This window comes from Salvelinus alpinus, chromosome 2, assembly GCF_045679555.1.
Source record: "Salvelinus alpinus chromosome 2, SLU_Salpinus.1, whole genome shotgun sequence".
NCBI classification, from domain to species: domain Eukaryota; kingdom Metazoa; phylum Chordata; class Actinopteri; order Salmoniformes; family Salmonidae; genus Salvelinus; species Salvelinus alpinus.
The window spans coordinates 108,150,497-108,178,486 of NC_092087.1; the positions used below are offsets into that span (position 1 = coordinate 108,150,497).

The 27,990-nt window shown below is 40.9% G+C and overlaps 2 protein-coding genes across 3 annotated transcripts in view; one reads left to right on the top strand and one right to left on the bottom strand.

Annotated features, from left to right (window-relative positions):
- The window catches only part of LOC139548080 (zinc finger protein ZFP2-like), a 301,764-nt gene extending 290,048 nt beyond the window's left edge, over positions 1-11,716 (top strand). For both annotated transcript variants that reach the window (XM_071357420.1, XM_071357412.1), the window contains exon 2: positions 7,618-11,716. In XM_071357420.1, coding sequence (XP_071213521.1) covers positions 7,618-8,921 — 1,304 coding nt within the window. In that variant the 3' untranslated portion in view covers positions 8,922-11,716. The remainder of the gene's footprint in view (positions 1-7,617) is intronic.
- A 5,428-nt stretch (positions 11,717-17,144) lies between these two features.
- On the bottom strand, positions 17,145-27,726 carry LOC139548560 (zinc finger protein ZFP2-like). The gene is made up of 2 exons (XM_071358290.1): positions 27,128-27,726; positions 17,145-19,851 (listed from the first exon to the last, which is right to left on the bottom strand). Exons 1-2 carry the CDS (start codon positions 27,429-27,431, stop codon positions 18,698-18,700), a joined length of 1,458 nt encoding a protein of 485 aa, XP_071214391.1. The 5' UTR covers positions 27,432-27,726; the 3' UTR covers positions 17,145-18,697.
- Between the last annotated feature and the right edge of the window lie 264 nt (positions 27,727-27,990).

Below are 27,990 nucleotides of genomic sequence, written 5' to 3' on the forward strand. Positions count from 1 at the left end.
AGGAATGAATCCAAGCCTCACTCTCATCACCTGTGGCGGGGCTTCCAGCGAGGTACTGAAATACTAAATAATTTCACAGTTTGCTAAATCCAATGGTTTTTAACATCTTGTAATCCAAGATGGCGTAGCAGTAAGACATGTTTGTTGTTGCAAATGTTTTCTTTTTTTGTATATATTGCAATATATTTCAATCTCTTTTTCCATTTTTTAATTACATATACCTTTCGGAAACCCGCCTCACCCAATGTGATACGGATCTGCAATTTTTTAGACCTTATAGCTAGAACCTCCATCAGAAGCTAACCAGCTAATTAGCTACTAGCTATTAATCATTGTTAGCCACTGCTAGCGGCCTTTCCCTTTTTTAGCTCAGACACCAGCCGCCTTTAGCCTGGGTAATACCTGCCAGTCTGCACAACGCGATATCAACCCTGAGCATATCGGACTGTTTTTCTCCACTACCTCACCGTATTCCTGCCGTAAGCTCTGGACCATTACACCGGATAATCGCAGCTGGCTAGCTGCTACCGAGTGGCCCAGCCTCGAAGCTAGCCTTGAGCCAGGCTCATCTCCCGGCCTGCTCAGTGGACCCTATGATCACTCGGCTACACAGCTGATGCCTCCCAGACTCTTCACGAAGACGACTAGAAGCCACTACATCACCGGATTCCTGCCGTGAGCTCTGGACCTTTGCACCGGATTGGGTATAGTGGCTAACGCCCTTGTACCGAAGCTAGCACCAGTTAGCCTCGATCCAGGTGCATCTCCCGGCTAGCAAAATTACTCCAGCTACAATACCTCTTTTGCCAATTGGCCTGGACCCTTTGTCGACACAGAGCCCCGCCGATCCATCACGACTGGTCTGCCGACGCAATTCCGTCAGATGTGCCCTCAACCGGCCTTTGCAAGACGTCGGTGACGCCCTTGTCCCGAAGCTAGCACCAGTTAGCCTCGAGCCAGGCACATCTCCCGGCTAGCGTAGTAATCACTACCTAGCGGCTTCCCTGGTTCATATATTGCTGTTCACTGGACCCTATGATTACTTTGCTTCATAACTGATGCCTGCTGGACTGTTCATTAGTCATGGTTCTCCATTTTGTTTATCTGTCAGCCCCAGCCTCGAACTCAGGCCCTGTGTGTAGTTAACTGACCCTCTCTGCCCATTCATTGCCATTTTACGTGTTGTTGTTGTCTTAGCTGATTAACTGTTGTCTTACCCGTTGTTGTCTTAGCTAGCTCTCCCAATCAACACCTGTGATTGCTTTATGCCTCGCTTTATGTCTCTCTAATGTCAATATGCCTTGTATACTGTTGTTTAGTTATCATTGTTTTATTTTACTGCGGAGCCCCTAGTCCCACTCAACATGCCTCAGAGAACTCTTTTGTCACACCTCCCACACGTGCGGTGACCTCACCTAGCATTACTGGTGCCTCCAGAGATGCAACCTCTCTTATCGTCACTCAATGCCTAGGTTTACCTCTACTGTACCAACACTCTACCATATCCCTGTCTGTACATTATGCCTTGAATCTATCCTACCACGCCCAGAAATCTGCTCCTTTTATTCTCTGTTCCCAACGCACTAGACAACCAGTTCTGATAGCCTTTAGCCGTGCCCTCATCCTACTCCTCTGTTCCTCGGGTGATGTGGAGGTAAACCCAGGCCCTGTGTGTCCCCAGGCACCCTCATTTGTTGACTTCTGTAACCGTAAAAGCCTTGGTTTCATGCATGTTAACATCAGAAGCCTCCTCCCTAAGTTTGTTTTACTCACTGCTTTAGCACACTCCGCCAACCTTGATGTCCTTGCCGTGTCTGAATCCTGGCTTTGGAAGGCTATCAAAAATTCGGAAATGTCCATCCCGAACGACAACATTCTCCGTCAAGATAGAACTGCCAAAGGGGGAGGAGTTGCAATCTACTGCAGAGATGGCCTGTAAAGTTCTTTCATACTTTCCAGGTCTATGCCCAAACAGTTCGAGCTTCTAATTTAAAAAATGAATCTCTCCTGAAATGTCTCTCACTGTTGCCGCCTGTTGTAGACCCCCCTCAGCTCCCAGCTGTGCCCTGGACACCATATGTGAATTGATTGCCCCCCCATCTATCTTCAGAGTTAGTTCTGTTAGGTGACCTAAACTGGGATATGCTTAACACCCTGGCCTTCCTACAATCCAAGCTAGATGCCCTCAATCTCACACAAATTATCAAGGAACCCACCAGGTACAACCCTAAATCTGTAAACATGGGCACCCTCATAGATATTATCCTGACCAACTTGCCCTCCAAATACACCTCTGCTGTTTTCAATCAGGATCTCAAAGATCACTGCCTCATTGTCTGCATCCGTTATGGGTTCGCGGTCAAAAGACCACCCCTCATCACTGTCAAACGCTCCCTAAAACACTTCTGCGAGCAGGCCTTTCTAATCGACCTGGCCCGGGTATCCTGGAAGGATATTGACCTCATCCCGTCAGTAGAGGATATCTGGTTGTTCTTTAAAAGTGATTTCCTCACCACCTTAAATGAGCATGCCCCTTTCAAAAAATGTAGAACTAAGAACAGATATAGCCCTTGGTTCACTCCAGACCTGACTGCCCAGACCTGACTGCCCTGACTGCACAAAAACCAGCACAAAAACATAGTGCGTACTGCACTAGCATCGAATAGTCCCCGCGATATGCAACTTTTCAGAGAAGTCAGGAACCAATACACACAGTCAGTCCAAAAAGTTCTGGGACACTGTAAAGTCCATGGAGAATAAGAGCACCTCCTCCCAGCTGCCCACTGCACTGAGGCTAGGAAACACTGTCACCACCGATAAATCCACGATAATCGATAATTTCAATAAGCATTTCTCTACGGCTGGCCATGCTTTCCTCCTGGCTACCCCAACCCCAGCCAACAGCTCCCCCGCAGCTACTTGCCCAAGCCTCCCCAGCTTCTCCTTCTCCTTCACCCAAATCCAGATAGCTGATGTTCTGAAAGAGCTGTAAAACCTGGACCCATACAAATCAGTTGGGCTAGACAATCTGGACCCTCTTTCTAAAATTATCCGCCGCCTTTGTTGCAACCCTGATTACTAGTCTGTTCAACCTCTTCAAAGGGGGTGACACTCTATACCCAAACTGTTACATACCTATATCCATCCTGTCCTTCCTTTCTAAAGTCTCCGAAAGCCAAGTTAACAAACAGATCACTGACCATTTCGAATCTGTCCGTACCTTCTCCGCTGTGCAATCCGGTTTCCGAGCTGGTCACGGGTGCACCTCATCCACACTCAAGGTACTAAACAATATCATAACCGCCATCAATAAAAGACAGTACTCTGTCACTGTCTTCATCAACCTGGCCAAGGCTTTCGACTCTGTCAATCACCGTATTCTTATCGGCAGACTCAATAGCCTTGGTTTCTCAAATGACTGACTCGCCTGGTTCACCAACTACTTCTCAGATAGAGTTCAGTGTGTCAAATCGGAGGGCCTGTTGTATGGACTTCTGGCAGTCTCTATGGGGGTACCACAGGGTTCAATTCTCGGGCTAACTCTTTTCTCTGTATATACCAACGATGTTGCTCTTGCTGCGGGTGATTCCTTGATCCACCTTTATGCAGACGACACCATTCTGTATACATCTGGCCTTTCTTTGGACACTTTGGACACTTAACATAAAACATCAATAATGTTCCAACCGGAGAATTCCTTTGTCTGAAGAAAAGCACTGGAACTAGAGGTAACTCTGTCGGGAGTGCGCGTCATGAGACCAAGGCACTCTGCCAGACCACTGACTCAAAGAGGTCTCATGAGCCCCTCCTTTATAGTAGAAGCCTCATTCAAGTTTCTAAAGACGGTTGACATCTAGTGGAAGCCGTAGGAAGTGCAACTTTATCCATATCTCAATGTGTATTCGGTAAGCCAAGCTTTAAAAAACTACAAACCTCAGATTTCCCACTTCCTGGTTGGATTTGTCTCAGGTTTTTGCCTGCCATATGAGTTCTGTTATACTCACAGACATCATTCAAACAGTTTTAGAAACTTCAGAGTGTTTTCTATCCAATACTAGTAATAATATGCATATATTAGCATCTGGGACAGAGTAGCAGGCAGTTTACTCTGGGCACCTTATTCATCCAAGCTACTCAATACTGCCCTCCTGTCACCAAGAAGTTAACCTGTTGGGGACAAGGGGTGATATTTTCACTTTTGCTGAAAATCGTATGATTTTTAAACGGCCTCGTACTCAATTCTTGCTAGTACAATATGCATATTTTTAGTACCATTGGATAGAAAACAACCTCTAGTTTCTAAAAACGTTTGAATTTTTTCTCTGAGTTGAACACAAGTCATTTGGCAGCACTTTCCCTGAGCAGGAAGTAGAATGCAAGATGTCTATGCTCGCTTCAACGCTCTGCCTATACATGGTCATGCCACCTATGACCCGAAACACACCTCACACGCCTTCCTCTGGGTGTCAAGAGGACGTCAGAGGAGAAATTTTGTGTTTATCTTGTTCTGACGTGAAATAAGACCTATTTCTTTGACGTGACCGTCCATTTCCGGAAGTCTGAAGTGTGCGACTTTGAAGAGAGATTGTGTTTTGTTTTGCTGCCGTTTCGGATGTCAACTATCTCCGGCTCGGATTTGATTTGATAAATGAGACCATATCATCGTAATGTATGTTTTTTCAATATAGTTTAATCAGATTATTTGAATTTTTTAGGGAGTTTTGTCGTGTTCCGTCGTGTGACTTTGTTTACTTGGAGAGATCCGTGCCACGCGACTAGTACCCATGCTAAATGAAGTGGGAAAGGTACCATTCTGAATGTAATGAACGACTCATCTGGACTAAGGACATCTTGATCAACATTCTGATGAAATTTCAGCAAAAGTAAGATCCAATTTATAATGCTTTTTCATATATCGGTGTGCATGTGAACTGGTCGTGGGCGCCCAGCTGGTTCTGGCTGGCGTGGCTATGCTAATTTAGCGCTACATTTTGTTTTCGCTATAAAACATTTAATAAATCTGAAATATTGTCTGGAATCACAAGAATCCTGTCTTTCAATTGCTGCACAGTATGTATTTCTCAGATATGTTTTATGATGAGTAATTAGTTATTTGACGTTGGTGTCTGTAAATGTTATGGCTGCTTTCGGTGCAATTTCTGATTGTAGCTGAAATGTAATTTATGATTTATACCATAAATATGCACATTTAAAAAAAAAAACATATGCTATACAATAAATATGTTATCAGACTGTCATCTTATGAAGTTGTTTCTTGGTTAGTGGCTATATATATATCTTTATTTGGTCGAATTAGTGATAGCTGGTGATGGAGTAAAACACTGATGGAGGTAGAAAAGTGGTGTAATAGATTTACATATTTTGTCTTCCCTGTAAAACATTTTAAAAATCGGACATGTTGGCTTGATTCACAAGATGTGTACCTTTTCATATGCTGTATTGGACTTGTTAATGTGTGAAAGTTAAATATTTTAAAAAAAATGTTTTTTTTTAATTTGCCGCTCTGCCTTTTCAGTGGAATGTGGGAGGAGTGCCGCTAGCGGCACCCGTGGCCCCTAAAGGTTAAAAACATCCTAAAGATTGATTCCATACATCGTTTTACATGTTTCTAAAGGACTGTAACGGAACTTCTCGAGTTTTTGTCTGGACGATGTGCCTGCGTCTCATGAAGATGGATTACTGGGCTGAACACGCTAACAACAAGTGGCTATTTGGACATATGAGTGTTTTCTATCCAATACTAATAATAATATGCATATATTAGCATCTGGGACAGAGTAGGAGGCAGTTCACTCTGGGCACGCTATTCATCCAAAAGTGAAAATGCTGCCCCCTATCCCATAAAGGTTAACAAACCTCCAAACGAGCTTCAATGCCATACAACACTCCTTCCGTGGCCTCCAACTGCTCTTAAACGCTAGTAAAACTAAATGTATGCCCTTCAACCGATCGCTGCCCGTACCCGCCCGTCCAGCATGACTACTCTGGACGGTTCTGACTTAGAATATGTGGACAACTATAAATACCTAGGTGTCTTGCTAGACTGTAAACTCTCCTTCCAGACTAATATTAAGCATTTCCAAAATTAAATCTAGATTTGGCTTCCTATTTCGCAACAAAGCCTCCTTCACTCACACTGCCAAACATACCCTCGTAAAACTGACTATCCTACCGATCCTTGACTTCGGTGATGTAATTTTCAAAATAGCCTCCAACACTCTACACAGCAAACTGGATGCAGTCTATCACAGTGCCATCCGTTTTGTCACCAAAGCCCCATATACCACTGCTCTCGTCGGCTGGCCCTCGCTACATATTCGTCTCCAAACCCACTGGCTCCAGGTCATCTATAAGTCTTTGCTAGGTAAAGCCCCGCCTTAACTCAGCTCACTGGTCACCATAGCAACACCCACCCGTAGCACGTGCTCCAGGAAGTATATCTCACTGGTCATCCCCAAAGCCAACACCTATTTTGGCCGCCTTTCCTTCCAGTTCTCTGCTGCCAATGACTGGAACGATTTGCAAAAATCACTGAAGCTGGAGACTCTCCCTCACTAACTTTAAGCATCAGCTATCTGAGCAGCTTACCGATCGCTGCAGCTGTACACAGCCCATCTGTAAATAGCCCATCCAACTACCTACCTCATCCCCATGTTTTTTTAAACTTTTTTTGCTCTTTTGCACACCAGTATTTCTACTTGCACATCATCATCTGCACATCTATCACTCCAGTGTTAATTTGTAATTACTTCTCTACTATGGCCTATTTATTGCCTTACCTCCTTACTCCATTTGCACACACTGTATATAGACTTTCTATTGTGTTATTGACTGTACGTTTGTTTATCCCAAGTGTATGTAACTCTGTTGTTTTTTTGTTGCACTGCTTTGCTTTATCTTGGCCAGGTCGCAGTTGTAAATGAGAACTTGTTCTCGACTGGCCTACCTGGTTAAATAAAGGTGAAATACAAAGAAATCTTAACTTTATTATCAACACCCAAATGTATACTGTCATTAACGCGGTTCTTCAATAATTACACATAATTCTTAATACTGTAGCAAACATTTATATTAAGCAGGACATTCAAACGAGCCGTACAATTATAATCCAAAGTAGTGGGAAATGTACTCATAATCAACCTGGAAATAGAGGTTACTCCCCTGAGTTTTCCCCCATTCACATTCAGAATACATTGTGAAAAACTAAAAGCTTTGCTCACCATTTTTGCTCCAGGCAGATATACTACATCCATAACTATCGGTTTCCTCATTACCAGATATACTACATACAATTTTAGCAAACACAGAAAGGGGCCTATATTGGAGACCAAAAGTCGTCTGGCACACTGCTTAGAGTTTCAACAACATGAATAACTTATTTCTAGTCTACAATCTTAGATGTTACTACTAATGTGAAAACAAGACAATATATAACTATTCTTGCTCATTTTAAGACAAATGTCAAATAATCATTACATTCATTACAGGCGTCAATTGTTGTACAACATCATGGCTACGCTGTTGGCATCACCTTTTATAGTGGATTTCTGCTGTTGTGGGCCTTTAACCATCTGTCTAACTTTGTCATTCACACAGGAGAGAGACGTGACTATCGTGGATCCTTTGGGGAGCCTCAACAACCTCATGATGCTGAAGAGGCAGAGAAGAGTTTCTCCAGATCAGAACTCCTCAAGAAACACTTGCAGAGACCCACAGGGAAGATAATTCACCGCTCTGACTGTGGGAAGAGATTCACCTCTTCAGCAGGCATTAAAATTCATCAGAGAACACACACAGGAGAGAAACCTTATAGCTGTGTTCAATGTGGGAAGAGTTTTACTACATCTGGCCATCTTATTGTACACCAGAGAATACACACAGGAGAGAAACCTTATAGCTGTGATCAATGTGGGAAGAGTTTTGGCCGATCTGGAGAGCTGACAGTGCACCAGAGAACACACACAGGAGAGAAACCTTATAGCTGTGATCAATGTGGGAAGAGTTTTAGTCGATCTGACCATCTGACTCAACACCAGAGAATACACACAGGAGATAAACCTTTTAGCTGTGATCACTGTGGGAAGAGTTTTGGCCAATCTGGAGAGCTGACAGTGCACCAGAGAACACACACAGGAGATAAATCTTATAGCTGTGATCAATGTGGGAAGAGTTTTATTCAGCTAAGCAACCTGATATCACACCAGAGAATACACACAGGAGAGAAACCTTATAGCTGTGATCAATGTGGGAAGAGTTTTACTCACGTAAGCACCCTGATATCACACCGGAGAATACACACGGGAGAGAAACTATACAGCTGTGATGAATGTGGGAAGAGTTTTGCTAGGTCGAGCAATCTGACTCGTCACCAGAGAACACACACAGGAGAGAAACGTTATAGCTGTACTCATTGTGGGAAGAGTTTGACTCATTCAAGCAGCCTGATATTACACCAGAGGACACACACAGGAGAGAAATCTTATATCCGTGATCAATGTGGGAAGAGTTTTACTAAGCTAAGTAGCCTGATATCACACCAGAAAACACACACAGGAGAGAACCCATATAGCTGTGATGAATGTGGGAAGAGTTTTACTGGGTCTAGCAGTCTGACTCTTCACCAGAGAATACACACAGGAGAGAAACCTTTTAGCTGTTCTCAATGTGGGAAGAGTTTTGTTCAATCTGGGGGACTGAAGATACACCAGAGAACACACACAGGAGAGAAACCTTATAGCTGCCGTCAATGTGGGAAGAGTTTTGTTACATCTGGGGAACTGACTGTACACCAGAGAACACACACAGGAGAGAAACCGCATAGCTGTAATCAATGTGGGAAGAGATACTCTGATAAAAGATATCTGATCAAACATCATAAAATACATGGGGTTGTTTCATGATATCAATGAAATGATGTCACAATGTAGAATATTTTTACCAATGTAGAAGGAGTATTTTAATGATGTCACAATGTAGAACCCTAAATGTTTGTCCCCTGTTCTATTGATTTCAACATGATATGGATATTAGCCTCAGGGGGAAAAACCAGGCTCTGAATTGGAAGAGTACTATTTATGTGATTTAACAAAGTCAGTAACAAAAAGAGTTGTTAAACTTACCACGTTGGTGACCCACTTGAATAAAAATGCAACACTTCAAAATGTAGCAAGCTGTTTTCTACAAATTGTCCTCTAACCAGGGATGTACACATTATTCCCAGATTCGGGTGGTTTTTGAGCTGTTAGTTTTAACAGGACGTGCAACCTCATCTCCCTCCTCTCGCACAAATGATTTTAGCATTATATCGATGAGTGATGACAAATAAGTGTTGCGTTCCTTTGTTTAGCGACCCCTAAATTTAAATGCGTCACTCCAGAATGTAGCTGACTGTCTTCTGCATGTTGTCCTCTAATCAGTGAGATAAAAGATATCTCCCATTTCCATGTGTTTTTTTAGTTGACAGTTTCAACAGCACCTACAACCTGATTTCCCCCTAATCGATATCAGTGATCAGTGATTACTTGTCAAAACAGCAGCATTTTTGGTGCTTGTGCAATTTATAAGGTGCTTTTTTTTAAACGATTATTGTGGCAGATGTTTGTGTAAATAGCACATGTTATGTTTAGGTTTTCAATTTATCCCAAACTGTTTCTGCAAATTGGTTATTGATTTTGACACTTTAAAACTGTGTTTTGACATTGGGCTATCCCACCTAGCAAAATGTCATTGAAAAGACGTTGAAAATATGACTATGCAATCAAATATTTCATATTTACATTTCATGTAGCATTTAGTAATGATATTTATTCATGCAACCAACTGACAATTGTTTGGTACAATTATATTGACAATGTTGCCCTGCTTTTAGAATATCAGGATTCATTCTCAGATGTGCTAACCCAAATGTACTAGAGCATGACATTGGGGGCCCCGATCCAACAACATGCCTATCGAGTGAACCCTGAAAAGAGAGAGAAGCTCCGCAGTGAGGTGGAAAGTTACTACGGATATCGCAGGAGTTTCCTCTTGAAATCAGACATGTCCGTGTGGTAAGGACAACTTGGTTGCTGATTATCTCAAGGGTGGGCAGTCAAAAAGATTTGTGTTTTGCGTTTAGCCAGTGAGTTGCCATGGATCACAATTTATTTTGACTGCACGGAGATGACTGCACGGAGTATTGGAGATGAGTTTTGCTTGGGCTCGTTCCAAGTGGACGAGAGTTCTAGAAGCTTGTGGGAAAAAATTATATATTTTTTCTTGTTTTTAATTGTTGACAGCCAGTAGACACCATGTTTATATTGTATTGGTGAAGCATTGTAGTTGATAATGTGAAATGGAAATTGTTTTCTGTTGTCCAACAAAAATATAGGATATATTTGTTGTCTTAAGGGGGAAGGTGTTACAGTCTTTGGTTTTTCCATTTATGTTTTGAGGTTGGATATCAGCACGTATAGCTCGTTAGCATGTAGGGTGCACTGATTGGTGTCACCTCGTTAGTCTGTATGTGTTACACCTGTGCTGGCTTGTCCATCTCGTTAGTGGGAAGGTGTTTCACCTGAGCTGGTCCAGGTTCTATTTAAGAGTGTCTGGCCCAGTGCTCCAGTTGTCTTGATAGATGTGGAGAGTCAACACCTTTAGTTGTTCCACTTTCTGTCTTTAAGTTTGTTGTGGGTTTTTCTTTTGTTTGCCTCTTCTTGGGCAAATTTAGTGGGTCTCATGGTGGGTGTCTTTTATGTCCCAGTTCTTGTTACTAGTTGTTGTTTGTAAGATACTTATTAACATAAATTAGACAGGATACAGTCTTATTAAAATTAGATAATAGTGTTTACTCTCGGAGCACGCTACCATTTGATCATAAACAACAGGTTTATATACAATATATGACGTCATAGGTTACAGAATAAGTCTCCTTGTCCTGACTAATAGAAAACAGGTTCAAAAGTTCATTACAACTTCCCAGCGCACACACATGACACAATATAATCTATTCTCCTGAAGGCTCACTATAATTTATTACCACTTTAGCAGACAACTCAAGATAATGGAAGACCTAAAAAGTTACCCACAGCCTTATCTAAACACCTCAGGGCCAGTTGGGTCAGTTCAACCATAGTTTAACGACCCTTTCTGCTTATTTTATGACCCACAACACAAATCTCTTTTCACCAGGCGTGCAGAGTTCAATTAGTTATAGTTTTATCTAAAGCTAGAAATTGTTTTAATTATTTATTAACAAAATTCCTAACACTAGTCAACTTTCATTGGCCACCCCATAATGACTGGACACCTCCATAGTGTCTATCAGAGCCCCTCCTAAAAAACAAGTTATATTTTGGGTTGAATATATTAACATCTTAATCAATCAATTTGCCTCTTCTTGGGCAGATTTAGTGGGTGTCTTTGAGGTCCCAGTTGTTGTTACTAGTCAACTTTCATTGGACACCCCATAGTGACTTTCAGAGCCCATCTTAAAAAACAAGCTTATATTTTTGGATTGGATATTTTTATATTTTAATCAATGGCATTTCCTTAGGATGCTCATTAGTCTTTAAGTTGGTATTATTGTTTTTTATCCTCTTATGTTTGTGTACTAAATATTCCTGTTTATTTTCATTGTTTTTTCCTGAGAAGCCATTGTGTTGCATCCATGTCTGAAATGTGCTGTATAAATAAAGCTTGATTTGATTTCAACAAATGAATCCAATGACTGACCAATCAACAGACTCTTGGTCCATCTTAGTATGAAAAACAGTATCACTTTTCCTGCCTGCTGAAGGTGTGGTGGAGTGGTAAACACCACCCCCGGCTCTACCAGGGGCTTGAGGTGGTCTCCCACAGCTCTGCTTATTATGTCATGTTCTGTGGCCTTGCTGTTCCATTTCATGACTGCCCCTGCAACACAGAAAGAAACACATTTAGTTATATTATATAAAACACTCAAAGTAATGGATATGATGCATCTATGGCCTCAGTTACACCTGGCACCTAAATGTGACTTCTGTCATCCGATCACTCCAAGCTGCATTAGGTTCAGATCTACCAGGATGGGCCTTTGACGCAGTCAGGCCACCGAATATGCATAAGCAATATAAAGAGATGTGGGGAAAAGTACATTTTACACACATTACCTTCATAAATCAAATGTTATAGGTCACAGTCAGATGTTATTGTAGTGAAATGCTAGACAAGACAAGTAGGCACGCAATGGATTATGGTCATTGTAGTTAATTACGTTTTATGAGCTAAACTATGTTGAATATTGGCCTGTTGGAAACTACATCTCCCTACTACATCACACAGTTCAGTCTGGGTCTGATTGATCTCTAGAGAAACTACAACTCCCTACTACATCACACAGTTCAGTCTGGATCTGATTTATCTCTAGAGAAACTACAACCCCCTACTACATCACACAGTTCAGTCTGGGTCTGATTTATCTCTAGAGAAACTACAACTCCCTACTACATCACACAGTTCAGTCTGGATCTGATTTATCTCTAGAGAAACTACAACTCCCTACTACATCACACAGTTCAGGCTGGATCTGATTTATCTCTAGACTAGTTCTAGACACACCCTCTGGGCAGACAGGCCAAAGGCGCTTGCTTGCCAAAATTCAGGGAATCGTTGATCTACTTCAGAGGAACTGTGTCTAGAGTGATTTCCTGTTGTTTTGACACCTCACTGGAAAACTAGAATAACTAGCTGTTGCTACAGAATGAGACGACCAATTCACAGTTAGTCTGTGTCTCGTTCTCCACACACGGACACATACCAAGATCACGTGTTTTCTATATGCACAAGATAGTTTGACTATATAAGGCTTCTGAACTCCTTGTGTCATCGAGCTCTCGGCCTTCCACCTCAGAGTGTAGGGCTGACCAGCTACATTATTGCAATTCTTATCAAATAAAGGTTGATAGTTTGAAGAAATGATAAAGTCTTTCCTGATTGGTTAGAATTTCCACCACAATGTGCAGTAACAATGTTAGACCAGACTCATAGTACAGAATGAATGACTGACTGCCCAGTTCAACGTCAGTTCACCATCTCACCTCATACTGTATTGGAGCAGCAGCAGCTGACTGCCCGGTTCACCGTCAGTTCACCGTCTCACCTCATACTGTATTGGAGCAGCAGCAGCTGACTGCCCAGATCAACGTCAGTTCACCATCTCACCTCATACTTTATTGGAGCAGCAGCAGCTGACTGCCCGGTTCAACGTCAGTTCACCATCTCACCTCATACTGTATTGGAGCAGCAGCAGCTGACTGCCCGGTTCAACATCAGTTCACCGTCTCACCTCATACTGTATTGGAGCAGCAGCAGCTGACTGCCCGGTTCAACATCAGTTCACCGTCTCACCTCATATTGTATTGGAGCAGCAGCAGCTGACTGCCCGGTTCAACATCAGTTCACCTTCTCACCTCATACTGTATTGGAGCAGCAGCAGCTGACTGCCTAGTTCAACATCAGTTCACCGTCTCACCTCATACTGTATTGGAGCAGCAGCAGCTGACTGCCCAGTTCAACATCAGTTCACCGTCTCACCTCATACTCTATTGAAGCAGCAGCAGCTGACTGCCTAGTTCAACATCAGTTCACCGTCTCACCTCATACTGTATTGGAGCAGCAGCAGCTGACTGCCCAGTTCAACATCAGTTCAACGTCTCACCTCATACTGTATTGGAGCAGCAGCAGCTGACTTGATCGTTGATGCTAATCATCATGTTTTGCATCTGAGAGTAAATAGAGCCAACTACAACTCTAAAAATGAAGGGTTCAACTGGAGTTGTTCTCGGATCCCCTAAGAACCGTAGGGTTCTTGGTCAATGAAAAACAGCCCCAAAAGGTTCTTCAAAGAACTTGTTAGAAGGTGGGTTCATCGAGGAACCTCCGTTGTTGCTGGACTTCTTCCGGGAACTTCACAATTACAACTGAAAACGATGGTGACAAGTTTGGGTGCGACAACAGTTAAAAAGGTTAAGTTGGGTTGATGTTTGGCTATGAATATGTCTCGAAATAATTTATTATTATAATATAACATACTAATAATGAATAACGAAGACAATGGTTTTCTGTGAATAGCTTCCATAACGTTACTATAGCTAATTACCGTAAATATTAGAAAGCCGGGTTTGACCGTCGGCGTTGTATGAGCTACAGTACAGTACCGTTATCTAGCTAGCTAACGTTATGTCCTAACTAGGCAGAACTAGGTTTGGATTATTTCCCTCAACTATATTCTTTCCCATATATTGTATATCGTTTCCATAAAGCCAACATGGCTTTACACTCATTAACGTAAGTTTCCAATCTAGAGCAGTTCTCACTTTTGTGATAATGAACTAGCTAACGTTAACTAACTAACTAACTAACTAAGGACGGTGACCTGTCCAGACGATGTTACAACGAACTGAATCGTCAATGGAGGTCTTCCTCTTTATATAGCCTGCTACAGCATGCAATACTATTAACTCACAAGGGGGCATAACGTTACATGGACAATACTATCCCATTTTGGAAACGTTACATGGACAATACTATCCCATTTTGGAAACGTTACATGGACAATACTATCCCATTTTGGAAACGTTACATGGACAATACTATCCCATTTTGGAAACGTTACATGGACAATACTATCCCATTTTGGAAACGTTACATGGACAATACTATCCCATTTTGGAAACGTTACATGGACAATACTATCCCATTTTGGAAACGTTACATGGACAATACTATCCCATTTTGGAAACGTTACATGGACAATACTATCCCATTTTGGAAACGTTACATGTACAATACTATCCCATTTTGGAAACGTTACATGTACAATACTATCCCATTTTGGAAACGTTACATGTACAATACTATCCCATTTTGGAAACGTTACATGTACAATACTATCCCATTTTGGAAACGTTACATGTACAATACTATCCCATTTTGGAAACGTTACATGTACAATACTATCCCATTTTGGAAACGTTACATGTACAATACTGTCCCATTTTGGAAACGTTACATGTCCGCCCCCTTGTGGAGGGAAATTAATATCTTAGATGGAAGCTGTAGATGGGATTCAAATGCATAATGGTATTAATACAGTGTCTAGACTACCTCTTTTGTATAAACGCCCTTCAGAATCCAAACACAGTATTGCCACGCAGCAAAATGTTGCATATAATCTTTCAAGTCAGCCTGATAAAATATTAAATCAAATCAAATCAAGTTTATTTTATATAGCCCTTCGTACATCAGCTAATATCTCGAAGTGCTGTACAGAAACCCAGCCTAAAACCCCAAACAGCAAATTAAACAATTTGTGAACAAAGATATCTTGAAATGGTATATTAGGCCTGTATGGCAGTACTGTTACTGTATGGCAGTACTGTATTGGCTAGTGCTTTCTCCAATATGTTCTTCTAATTTACAATCAATTGTATGTCGATGCCATTTATCTTTCAATATTTATTTTATATATATATATTTTAATGCTTGTAAGACTATTCTTTGACACATTTTCTCTTCCTTTGAAATTCTTATAAGACAGAACATGGACACAATGCAATTGGGATCAAGAAGAAGGTACAGATCTGTTGTAGGACAGCTGCATTTGAAGTGTACATTCAACCTACATAGCTGTCAATATGTAACGGATGTGAAATGGCTAGCTAGTTAGCGGGTACGCGCTAACAGCGTTTCAATCAGTTACGTCACTTGCTCTGAAACCTAGAAGTAGTGTTTCCCCTTTCTCTGCAAGGGCCGCAGTTGATGTGTGCAGAGGGTCCCTTGTTCGCGCTCGTGGGGACGGTCTAAAGTAATACTGTTACAAATACAAACTGAATCTTCATGGGAACATTTGTTATGTTCTTTGTTAATTGTATGTGTATTAATCTTTTCTTACTTTTGTTGACATATTTCACCGCTCTTCACTCCTTTACTGCACATCGGTGGAAATCCATTTCACCGTGAGAGTGAAATCCCGCTGGCCTTTGATGGGGAGAACATCCACTCCCTCGAGGACGTCCCCATGGGACATTTGCCCATAAATTTGCCCAGAATGTCAGAAAAACACTTATGTTGTTATGCTACTGTGTTCTGGGGATAAGATAAGTTGGGGTGAAGTTACCAGGGTCGGTCATAAAGATGGCAAACTTCCTAACATAACTAAGTGGATACGATGTACACACTAAAGCTGAAAAATCTGTATTTAGCATCAAGTCTACAATATTGTTAGTTTACCTATGATTCATTTTTAATGTATGTTGTTTTTATTGTACATCACTATTTTATATATTTTAAATTTCATGAAAAGCACTATACAAAGTAAATGTATTATTTATTATGGTCTGACATGTCTGCAGAAATGTTGCAATTTTGTAATGTGTTAAGTTTGGTAAATTGTTTTCCAAATATTAATTCACATTAACTTTGTAGTACATTTTTACACTATAATAAATGTTTCTGATGCCACATCGCCCGTTTTCAAAGGTGGTTTTTAGAGGCAGTCGCTATTTAGCTTTTTGTCTGAAAGTATTTTCTCAGCTGTGATACCAACTCCAGTCAGCAGATGGCGATGTGCGTCTTTCAGGTGATTCTGCCACTGACGTATAATCTACAGCTAATCAGCCACCTTGGTTCACTAACTTTATGGAAAAAGGTTTATTCAATAAATCTAGCAACTCTTCTAATACTGGGAAAATAAAGGAATACACACTCAGAGCCTCCTGACTCGGCCCTGTTTACACCTCCACACAGGAATACACACTCAGAGCCTCCTGACTCGGCCCTGTTTACACCTCCACACAGGAATATACACTCAGAGCCTACGAGGCTTTTCTAAAAACTACACTTTGCGTGGTTCGCTCACCTCTTTTTTTTTTTAAACTAGGTTTGAGATTTGGTATCCACTAAGCTCGCTGCCTCTCAGATCAAAGGTGGGTCTATCTGCTCCATTCCCAAAGTGTGGTCTCCCCGAGATCCCAAGTTTGAGGGATCCCTTGTGCACCATTTACCCAGGTCGTCAGGAGTGGTCACCAAGTGAAGATTAACATCCCCAAATGTGGTTAATTTCTTTCATATCAAATGAGACAAACTTATCACACAAGTCAGAGATATTCTTCAACTAAATCTTTATTCACTTATTAATAAGGGAGCAGGTCAATACAACGCACACATATAAAGTGAATCAATTGAGTGCTCTACGATAATGATGGCTGGTCGACAAATCACTGACAGATGATTCGTTGAGAGGCACGAGACAAAAGTACAAAGGTCTTTTATAGCCAAGATACACCCCTTTCAATCTACATGACGACTAGCAGATGTATAGAACGGGTCACAAGATTAATATTTGGATGAAAGATACCTATAATTATAATAATTCTATAATATAATTCTCAGCAGACAGTATCTGCTGTAAAAACAGTACTCTTTGTGTAGAGACCAGGGTCTGGCCCTGGGGTCATCTCTCCCTGTTGCCATATAGAACAGAAACATTAACTCATGCTCTGGAATGCGGTCTCTTTAGGTTTTAATCACCCAAAAGACATTGTAAATCTCCTGTCAATGTTTTCTCCCAGAGGCCCATCCTCAGTAGAACACACAGACAATATAGTTCTAAGAACCCTCTATTCTGTTGCATAAAACAACCATTTGATGCAATAAAAGTATTATAACATAATGTTGCAGTTTTGCTCTCAGTGTCCACTGAAAGTTGACTAGTAACAACTGGGACATAAAAGTCACCCACTAAATATGTCCAAGAAGAGGCAAACAAAAGAAAAACCCACAACAAACTTAGAGACAGGACGCAAACCAAAACGGTAGCGCAACAAAAGGTGTTGACTCTCCACATCTATCAAGACAACTGGAGCACTGGGCCAGACACTTTTAAATAGAACCTGGACCAGCTCAGGTGAAACACCTTCCCATTAACGAGATGGACAAGCCAGCACAGGTGTAACACATACTGACTAACGAGGTGACACCAATCAGTGCGTCCTGGACGTGCTACCGAGCTATACGTGTGAAATGTAAGATGTAAGATTGTTAATACAATTTATTATACTGCGTCCATGTGTTTAGGCTGCAAGTATGTTGAAATTAAGTTGTTTTCAAGTCATTGAAAAAACAACCCGAAAACTACAACTGCAACCGAACATATATTTGACGTTGGGCTTAATAGTCGTATTTTCAACGTCTTTTCAATGACATTTGGCTAAATGGGAATAGCGCAATGTCAAAACACAGTTTTAACGTGCCCAAATCAATAACCAATATGCAGAAACAGTTTGGGATATATTGAAAACCTAAACATGTTGAAGTGTTGCATTTTGATTCAAGTGGGTCACCAATGTGTTAAGTGTAACACAATTTTTTTTGTCACTTTTTGTTTAATAAATAGTACTCTTTCAATTCAGGGCCTGGGTTTTTCCGCTGAGGCTAAAATCAATAGATAGATAATATCAACTGAACAGGGGACAAACGTTTATGGTTCTACATTCTGACATTCATTCAAATAGATCAAAAATCATTAAAATACTCCTACTACAATGTTAAAACATTCTACATTGTGACATAATTTCATTGATATTATGAAACAACTCCTTCATGTATGTATTTTCTGATGTTTAATCAGAGATATTTTATCAGAGTATCTCTTCCCACATCAATCACATATATTAGGTTTCACTCCTGTGTGTGTTCTCTGGTGTACTGTCAGCTGGCTAGATCTAATAAAACTCTTCCCACATTGATCACAGCTATAAGGTTTCTCTCCTGTGTGTGTTCTCTGGTGTTCAGTTAGATTGCTAGATGTAGTAAAACTCTTCCCACATTGATCACAGCCATAAGGTTTCTCTCCTGTGTGTGTTCTCTGGTGTTCAGTTAGATTGCTAGATGTAGTAAAACTCTTCCCACATTGATCACAGCCATAAGCTTTCTCTCCTGTGTGAATTCTCTGGTGTATAGTTAGATTGCCAGATGTAGTAAAACTCTTCCCACATTGATCACAGCTATAAGGTTTCTCTCCTGTGTGTCCCCGCTGGTGTCCTATCAGGCTGCTTAAGTGAGAAAAACTCGTACCACATTGATAACAGCCAAAAGGTTTCTCTCCAGTGTGTATTCTTTGGTGTGATTTCAGGGTTTGCAGCAGAATAAATCTCTTCCCACATTGATCACAGCTATAAGGTTTCTCTCCTGTGTGTGTTCTCTGGTGTATAGTCAGAGAGCTAGATATAGTAAAACTCTTCCCACATTGATCACAGCTATAAGGTTTCTCTCCTGTGTGAATTCTCTGGTGTATAGTTAGATTGCTAGATGTAGTAAAACTCTTCCCACATTGATCACAGCTATAAGGTTTCTCTCCTGTGTGTCCCCGCTGGTGTCCTATCAGGCTGCTTAAGTGAGAAAAACTCGCCCCACATTGATAACAGCCAAAAGGTTTCTCTCCAGTGTGTATTCTCTGGTGCGATTTCAGGGTTTGTAGCAGAATAAATCTCTTCCCACATTGATCACAGCCGTAAGGTTTCTCTCCTGTGTGAATTCTCTGGTGTTCAGTTAGATTGCTAGATGTAGTAAAACTCTTCCCACATTGATCACAGCTATAAGGTTTCTCTCCTGTGTGAATTCTTTGATGTATTTTAAGGTGTGATGAGTAGTTGAATCTTTTCCCACAGTCAGAGCAGCAGTGAGATTTCTTTCCTGTGGGTCTCTGCTGGTGTTTCTTGAGGAGTTCTGATCTGGAGAGACTCTTCTCTGCCTCATCAGCATCATGATGTTGTTGAGGCTCCCCAGAGGATCCACGATAGTCACGCCTCTCTCCTGTGTGAACAACAAGGTCAGACAGATGGTTAAAGGCCCACAACAGCAGAAATCCACTGTTAATTTGAGGTAAAAGGTTATGCCCAGAGCGTACCCATGAAGTTGTACAACAATTGACGTCTGTTAAATTTGAAAATTAAGCCAGTCAAAGACAGCAACAATAGTCAGATTTAGTCTTGTTTTCACATTTAGTAGTAACATCGATGATTGCAGGCTACAAACAGTTTTTCAAGTTGTTGAAATCCTAAGCAGTGTGCCAGATGACTTTTGGTCTCCAAAATAGGCCCCTTTCTGTGTTTGCTAAAATTGCGGCACGAGGGCAAGATGCACACGATTTGGTTGCAGAAACTCCTCCATGCTAATGAGGAAACCGCTAGTTATGTATGTAGTATATCTGGTAATGAGGAAACCACTAGTTATGGATGTAGTATATCTGGTAATGAGGAAACCACTAGTTATGGATGTAGTATATCTGGTAATGAGGAAACCACTAGTTATGGATGTAGTATATCTGCTAATGAGGAAACCACTAGTTATGGATGTAGTATATCTGGTAATGAGGAAACCACTAGTTATGGATGTAGTATATCTGCTAATGAGGAAACCACTAGTTATGGATGTAGTATATCTGGTAATGAGGAAACCACTAGTTATGGATGTAGTATATCTGGTAATGAGGAAACCACTAGTTATGGATGTAGTATATCTGCCTGGAGCAAAAATGGTGAGCGAAGATTTTAGATTTTCACAATGTATTCTGAACATTACAGCACAAGATCAGGAGTGCTACTCAAGGAAACTCACATTAAGCTCTGTGTCTATTCACTAATTCACCACCGTGGGGAAAAACTCAGGGGAGTTCTCATAGGCTAACAGCAACAATAGCCTCCATTTACAGGTTAGAGTGCATTTCACACTACTATTGGATTATAATTGTAAGGCTCGCTTGAATCACCTGCTTAAAATGTTTGTGTTATTGTCGAAAATCAACTGCTTTATAGTTAAAAAATACTTCAACCAGTAAAATTATCTTTGGCTAGCTTTGCCATCAGCCTGACAATAAGGGTTTGTACACTAAGTGTTTAACAAATTGGCACATAACTCCCACCTAACAATAACATAGATCTACTGTAGGACCCATAACTTCACCTAACAACAACATAGACCTACTGTAGGACCCATAACTTCACCTAACAATAACATAGACCTACTGTAGGACCCAAAACTTCACCTAACAACAACATAGACCTACTGTAGGACCCATAACTTCACCAAACAACAACATAGACCTACTGTAGGACCCATAACTTCACCTAACAATAACATAGACCTACTGTAGGACCCATAACTTCACCTAACAATAACATAGACCTACTGTAGGACCCATAACTTCACCTAACAATAACATAGACCTACTGTAGGACCCATAACTTCACTTAACAACAACATAGACCTAAGACTATAAATAATTTAATATTTCAGGTGAAACATGGAAACTAAAATGTCTTTGTCATGACATTTCATAACCTGATCACCAGATAATTTTGTGAATAATCCCACTAGGCTACTCTGTAATGTGTTGTCATTCTAAATGCCCTGAATATAGGAAAACAGCTCTGTGTGTTGTACAATAGCCTATCCATCAAGGAACAGTTCTCTACACATTATGAGCTAAATATCTCTGTGTTGAAACAGACTAACGAGACTCTACAGTAAATCAAGCAGACAATAACATTATAAACACCAATTTGTTAGGGATGTTGGATCCAACGTGGAGCACGGCATAACTGTCTTTACCAGAGTAATGAATGAAGAAGCACTTTGGTTGTTGTTGCATGTCGTGATGTTGGTCATGTGACTGTCATTCAGAAAATGATTTCCTAGATCAGCTGATGATAGTTGAACATGTGACTAACTAAACAGCTACAGTATTAAGAATTATGTGTAATTATTGAAGAACCACATTAATGACAGTATCCACTTGGGTGTTGTCAATAAAGTTAAGGTGACTCTCAGTTAAAACCATTGGATTGTGCAAACTCTTAAATTATTTAGAATTTCTGTGCCCATGAAAACTGTTTTCCCAACGTAATATAAGGAAACTAAATGTTACGTAGGTAGAGTGCATTTCAGAGATCTGAATACAAAAAACTGTACTAACAGGACAATAACCTAAACCACAAGGCCAAATCGACACTGGAGGAGCTTACCAAGATGACATTGAATGTTCCTGAGTGGCCTAGTTACAGTTTGGACTTAAATCGTCTTTAAAATCTATGGAAAGACTTGAAAATGGCTTTCTAGCATGATCAACAACCAACTTGACAGAACAGGAAGGATTTTAAAAAGAATAATGAATATTCACATGAGGATCTGTCTCCTATTGGATGACATCACGACTTCCCATCAAGCCAACTCCTTGAAGGCCTTACTATGACATCACTCACTCCTTCTAGTTTGCAGTTGTCTAAAAAAACACGATAATGCTCAAAACATTTATTTGTTTCCCTTTAGTGTGTTTATACTTTAATGTATTTATATATCACTTTTCAACAGGAAAAGTTAAAATCACTGGAGGACGTCATGAACAATTCCTACATTTTTTATTTTTCAACTTTATTTAACCAGGTAGGCCAGTTCTCATTTACAACTGTGACCTGGCCAAGATAAAGCAAAGCAGTGCGACAAAAACAACAGAGTTACACATGGAATAACATGTGGGATAAACAAAAGTACAGTCAATAACACAATAGAAAAATCTATATACAGTGTTAAGTTAAAAATCACTGGAGGACGTCATGAACAATACAGTGTGTGCAAATGGAGTACAGAGGCAATAAAGGCAATAAGGCAATAAATAGGCCGTAGTAGCAAAGTAATTACAATTTAGCATTAACACTGGAGTGATAGATGTGCAGATGATGATGTGCAAGTAGAAATACTGGTGTGAGCAAAAAAAGTAAATAAAAACATGGGGATGAGGTAGGCAGTTGTATGGGCTATTTACAGATGGGCTGTGTACAGCTGCAGTGATTGGTAAGCTGCTCAGATAGCTGATTCTTAAAGTTAGTGAGGGAGATATAAGTCTCCAACTTCAGCGATTTTTGCAATTCGATCCAGTCATTGGCAGCAGAGAACTGGAAGGAAAGGCGGCCAAATTAGGTGTTGGTTTTGTGGATGACCAGTGAGATATACTTCCTGGAGCGCGTGCTACGGGTGGGTGTTGCTATGGTGACCAGTGATCTGAGTTAAGGCAGCCTAGCAAAGACTTATAGATGACCTGGAGCCAGTTGGTTTGGCAACGAATATGTAGCGAGGGCCAGCCGACGAGAGCAGTGGTATATGGGGCTTTAGTGACAAAACGGATGGCACTGTGATAGACTGCATCCAGTTTACTGAGTAGAGTGTTGGAGGCTATTTTATAGGTGACATCACCGAAGTCGAGGATCGGTAGGATGGTCAGTTTTACGAGGGTATGTTTGGCAGCAAAAGTGAAGGATGCTTTGTTGCGAAATAGGAAGCCGATTCTAGATTTAGTTTTGGATGGGAGATGCTTAATGTGAGTCTGGAAGGAGAATTTACAGTCTAACCAGACACCTAGGTATTTGTAGTTGTCCATGTATTCTAAGTCAGAGCCGTCCAGAGTAGTGATGCTGGACGGGCGAGCAGGTGCAGGCAGTGATCGGTTGAATAGCATGCATTTAGTTTTACTTGCGTTTAAGAGCAGTTGGAGGCCACGGAAGGAGAGTTGAATGGCATTGGTAGGTGGATTGGATACCACCAGCAGGTATATCTCTCTGGTCACCCCCAAAACCAATTCCTCCTTTGGCCGCCTCTCCTTCCAGTTCTCTGCTGCCAATGACTGGAACGAACTACAAAAATCTCTGAAACTGGAAACACTTATCTCCCTCACTAGGTTTAAGCACCAGCTGTCAGAGCAGCTCACAGATTACTGCACCTGTACATAGCCCATCTATAATTTAGCCCAAACAACTACCTCTTCCCCTACTGTATTTATTTATTTTGCTCCTTTGCACCCCATTTGTCTATTTCTACTTTGCACATTCTTCCACTGCAAATCTACCATTCCAGTGTTTTACTTGCTATATTGTATTTACTTCGCCACCATGGCCTTTTTTTTGCCTTCACCTCCCTTATCTCACCTCACTTGCTCACATTGTATATAGACTTATTTTTCTACTGTATTATTGACTGTATGTTTGTTTTACTCCATGTGTAACTCTGTGTTGTTGTATGTGTCAAACTGCTTTGCTTTATCTTGGCCAGGTCGCAGTTGTAAATGAGAACTTGTTCTCAACTTGCCTACCTGGTTAAATAAAGGTGAAATAAATAAATTAAATAGATCAGCAACGGTGGCTTGCAAACAGTGGATAGTAAGTAGCCCACCTTTGGAATAACTATGTATAGTTATAACTGTAGTATCCTGTATAACTGTAGTATCCTGTATAACTGTAGTATCCTGTATAACTGTAGTATCCTGTATAACTGTAGTATCCTGTATAACTATATATAGTTATAACTGTAGTATCCAGTATAGTCTGGGAGGAGGTGAAACCAATCAGGCTTATTTGATGTGATCTAATGTTTTGATCATCTAGTTTTCCTTACAAGCATTCAGTCAAAGGGGGTTCGGTCATTCCTTTGTTTATATACTGTCTCATTGACAAAAATATTTTGGATTATTTGTTTACATCATTCCTTTGTCTCGACCCAGTACACAGTAAACGTGCCGAGGTTCTAATGTTGCCAAGGAGACACATTTTATTATTTATTTACAGTTTGGAGGGTTGGGGGTCTGACATCCAGGAGACATATTTTATTATTTATTTACAGTTTGGAGGGTTGGAGGTCTGACATCCAGGAGACAAATTTTATTATTTATTTACAGTTTGGAGGGTTGGGGGTCTGACATCCAGGCGACACATTGTATTATTTATTTAGTTTGGAGGGTTGGGGGTCTGACATCCAGGATACACATTTTAGTTCTAATGGTGCCGTTCTGTTATTCTTTTCAGCTTCTTTTTCCAAGCATCTTACATTACTCTGAGACTAGTTATCCTGGGATCTTACATGACTCTGAGACTAGTTATCCTGGGATCTTACATTACTGAGACTAGTTATCCTGGGATCTAACATTACTCTGAGACTAGTTATCCTGGGTTCTTACATTACTCTCAGACTAGTTATCCTGGGATCGTACATTACTCTGAGACTAGTTATCCTGGGGAATAGTTTCAATACATTTGCAAAACACCTAAACCTGTTTTTGCTTTGGCATTATGGGGTATTGTGATGTCATTATGGGGTATTGTGAAACATTTTAGAATAAAGGGATGCACCGATATTACATTATTGGCTAATACCAATATCTAATATTTTCCTTGCCCCAAAAAACAATACCGATAACCGGTATTTAACATTTTAGAGGCCTTTTAAGCATTCTAGTACAGCATTCTAATAGTTAACAAGAGGTGTCACTACAGTCCCTGGTTCGAATCCAGGCTGTATCCCATCCGGCCGTGATTGGGAGTCCCACAGTAGTTGTCTGTTATTGGTGTAGAGAGGACAGCAAAGGAGAGGGATTCCACATGTGGATAGGAAGATTTAAATTATCATTATTACTGGGAAAAAATCATTTAAATTCCAGGCATTTTATAACTTTAGCTTTCTAGGTCAGTACGCTACAGTAGGTTGTAACTCTCTAGGTCATGCCAGTAGGTTACAGTAGGTTGTAACTCTCTAGGTCATGCCAGTAGGCTACAGTAGGTTGTATCTCTCTAGGTCATGCCAGTAGACTACAGTAGGTTGTATCTCTCTAGGTCATAACAGTAGGTTACAGTAGGTTTTAACTCTCTAGGTCAAGCCAGTAGGTTACAGTAGGTTGTATCTCTCCAGGTCATGCCAGTAGGTTACAGTAGGTTGTATCTCTCTAGGTCATGCCAGTAGGCTACAGTAGGTTGTAACGCTCGAGGTCATGCCAGTAGGTTACAGTAGGTTGTAACTCTCTAGGTCATGCCAGTAGGTTACAGTAGGTTGTATCTCTCTAGGTCATGCCAGTAGGCTACAGTAGGTTGTATCTCTCTAGGTCATGCCAGTAGGTTACAGTAGGTTTTATCTCTCTAGGTCATGCCAGTAGGCTACAGTAGGTTGGAACTCTCTAGGTCATGCCAGTAGGCTACAGTAGGTTGTAACTCTCTAGGTCATGCCAGTAGGCTACAGTAGGTTGTAACTCTCTAGGTCATGCCAGTAGGCTACAGTAGGTTGTAACTCTCTAGGTCATGCCAGTAGCCTACAGTAGGTTGTAACTCTCTAGGTCATTCCAGTAGGCTACAGTAGGTTGTATCCAAGTGGAAACAATTATCAACCCAATGTGGAAAATGTTGAATTTGGTCAACAACAAAATTAATGGCTTATTTGCTACGTGAGGTTTATTTGATCTAACAGAAGTTTCGTAATGCTTACCTTGTTATGTGGACACGTGACATACCGACAACTTTGATAAAAACACTATAGGAGTTGTCTCCAGATCGCTATGCATATTCATGCTAGTAGCTTAGCATCTCTCTCCATTGAATACAGGCGGTGCATATTCATGCTAGTAGCTTAGCATCTCTCTCCATTGAATACAGGCGGTGCATATTCATGCTAGTAGCTTAGCATCTCTCTCCATTGAATACAGGCGGTGCATATTCATGCTAGTAGCTTAGCATCTCTCTCCATTGAATACAGAAAATGCATATTCATGCTAGTAGCTTAGCATCTCTCTCCATTGAATACAGGCGGTTGACGACAACAACCCTCATAGAATATAAACAATAGATTACAATAATTAGATGAATCCACCAATCCAAAGACAGGATAGGCGGGAGCTAGACAACCCGCAGTGCCGCTTTGTGGACAACTACTCCCCTTGTTAGGGCGGAGAGACATCTTGTCAGTATATCCATAATCTTTGGTGTAGCCAACCCAACTCTCACATGGCACTATTGGGGGGCACGGTGTGTAGTAAAACATCACTACATGAAAATCACTACATGCCATGCCCCCCAGTCTGCGGTCAGCAGATAGACCCTTCTCAAATATATATGTTAAGTCACTTTTTGGAAACGGAACGGAGAAAACAAGGGGTAGCTTGCTCTCTACGTCGTCTGATTCTAGACATATCAGTCATCATCCCAGGGCCCTCCGTTGAAGAGGTATTGACGAGGCAACTCCGAATATCCAAAGTTAAAAACACATTCAAGGCGGTACTTACTGGTGTTACTCAGATCTCCTATCTCCACCTCTTCATCTTTCAATGTGACAGTAATCTCTCCTTCCTTCTTCACTCCAAAAACTGCTTCCTCCTCTTTCACTCTGAACGCGTCTTTCTCTTCTTTCACTGTAACGTCTTTCTCTTCTTCTTTCACTGTAACAGCCTCACCCTCTACTTCTTGTTTTACTGTGACATCCTCTTCTTCCTTCTCCTCTTTCACGACAATGTTCTGCCCCAGAGCTTCTTTCTCCGTCCAGCAGATCACCTCTTCTTTAACAAGAGGGGAGAAGCTTACTGAGCTCATGGTCGGGGATGTTAGCTAGCTAGCTATCATTAGCGACTAGGCTAGTGCTAACTTAACCAGTCAGCTACTATAGCTGACTAATACAAAATAACGTAATATTAAATTATATAGGTTAACAACTAGATACGACCTAAGTGTGTCGAAAACACAGTAGCTAATATACACCTAAAGCGTATAAATAGCTTGAATCTTTCGGCTATGTTGGCTAGCAAGCTACCGAGGTGGTTGACGAGCTGTTTATGAAGAACCGTCCACTAGATTATACGTCACGCTGGCAGCGTCGCCTGAAAGACGCACATCGCCGTCTGCTGACTGGAGGGGAAACGCAGTTGAGGATCATATTTTATTTTCAGACAAAGATTATTTTAAATGGATTTAATTAAATAATACTATTATATTGAGACATACAAAGACAGGAATGTGTTGATTGATTAGTGCGAATAAAAATTGTTTACCACAGCATATTTAAGGCAGTTTCATTAAGTTATATTACATCTAAATTAGCAGCTAGCTACTGTAGGTCTATACTGCTCCTACATGGTGTAACAATACATCATAT

Coding starts and splice junctions, on each gene's coding strand:
- LOC139548560 (XM_071358290.1), bottom strand. CDS start 27,431: ATGAGCTCAGTAAGCTTCTCCCCTCTTGTTAAAGAAGAGGTGATCTGC. Junction 19,852..27,127: donor AGGAGATCTGAGTAACACCA/GTAAGTACCGCC, acceptor TTGTTCACACAG/GAGAGAGGCGTGACTATCGT.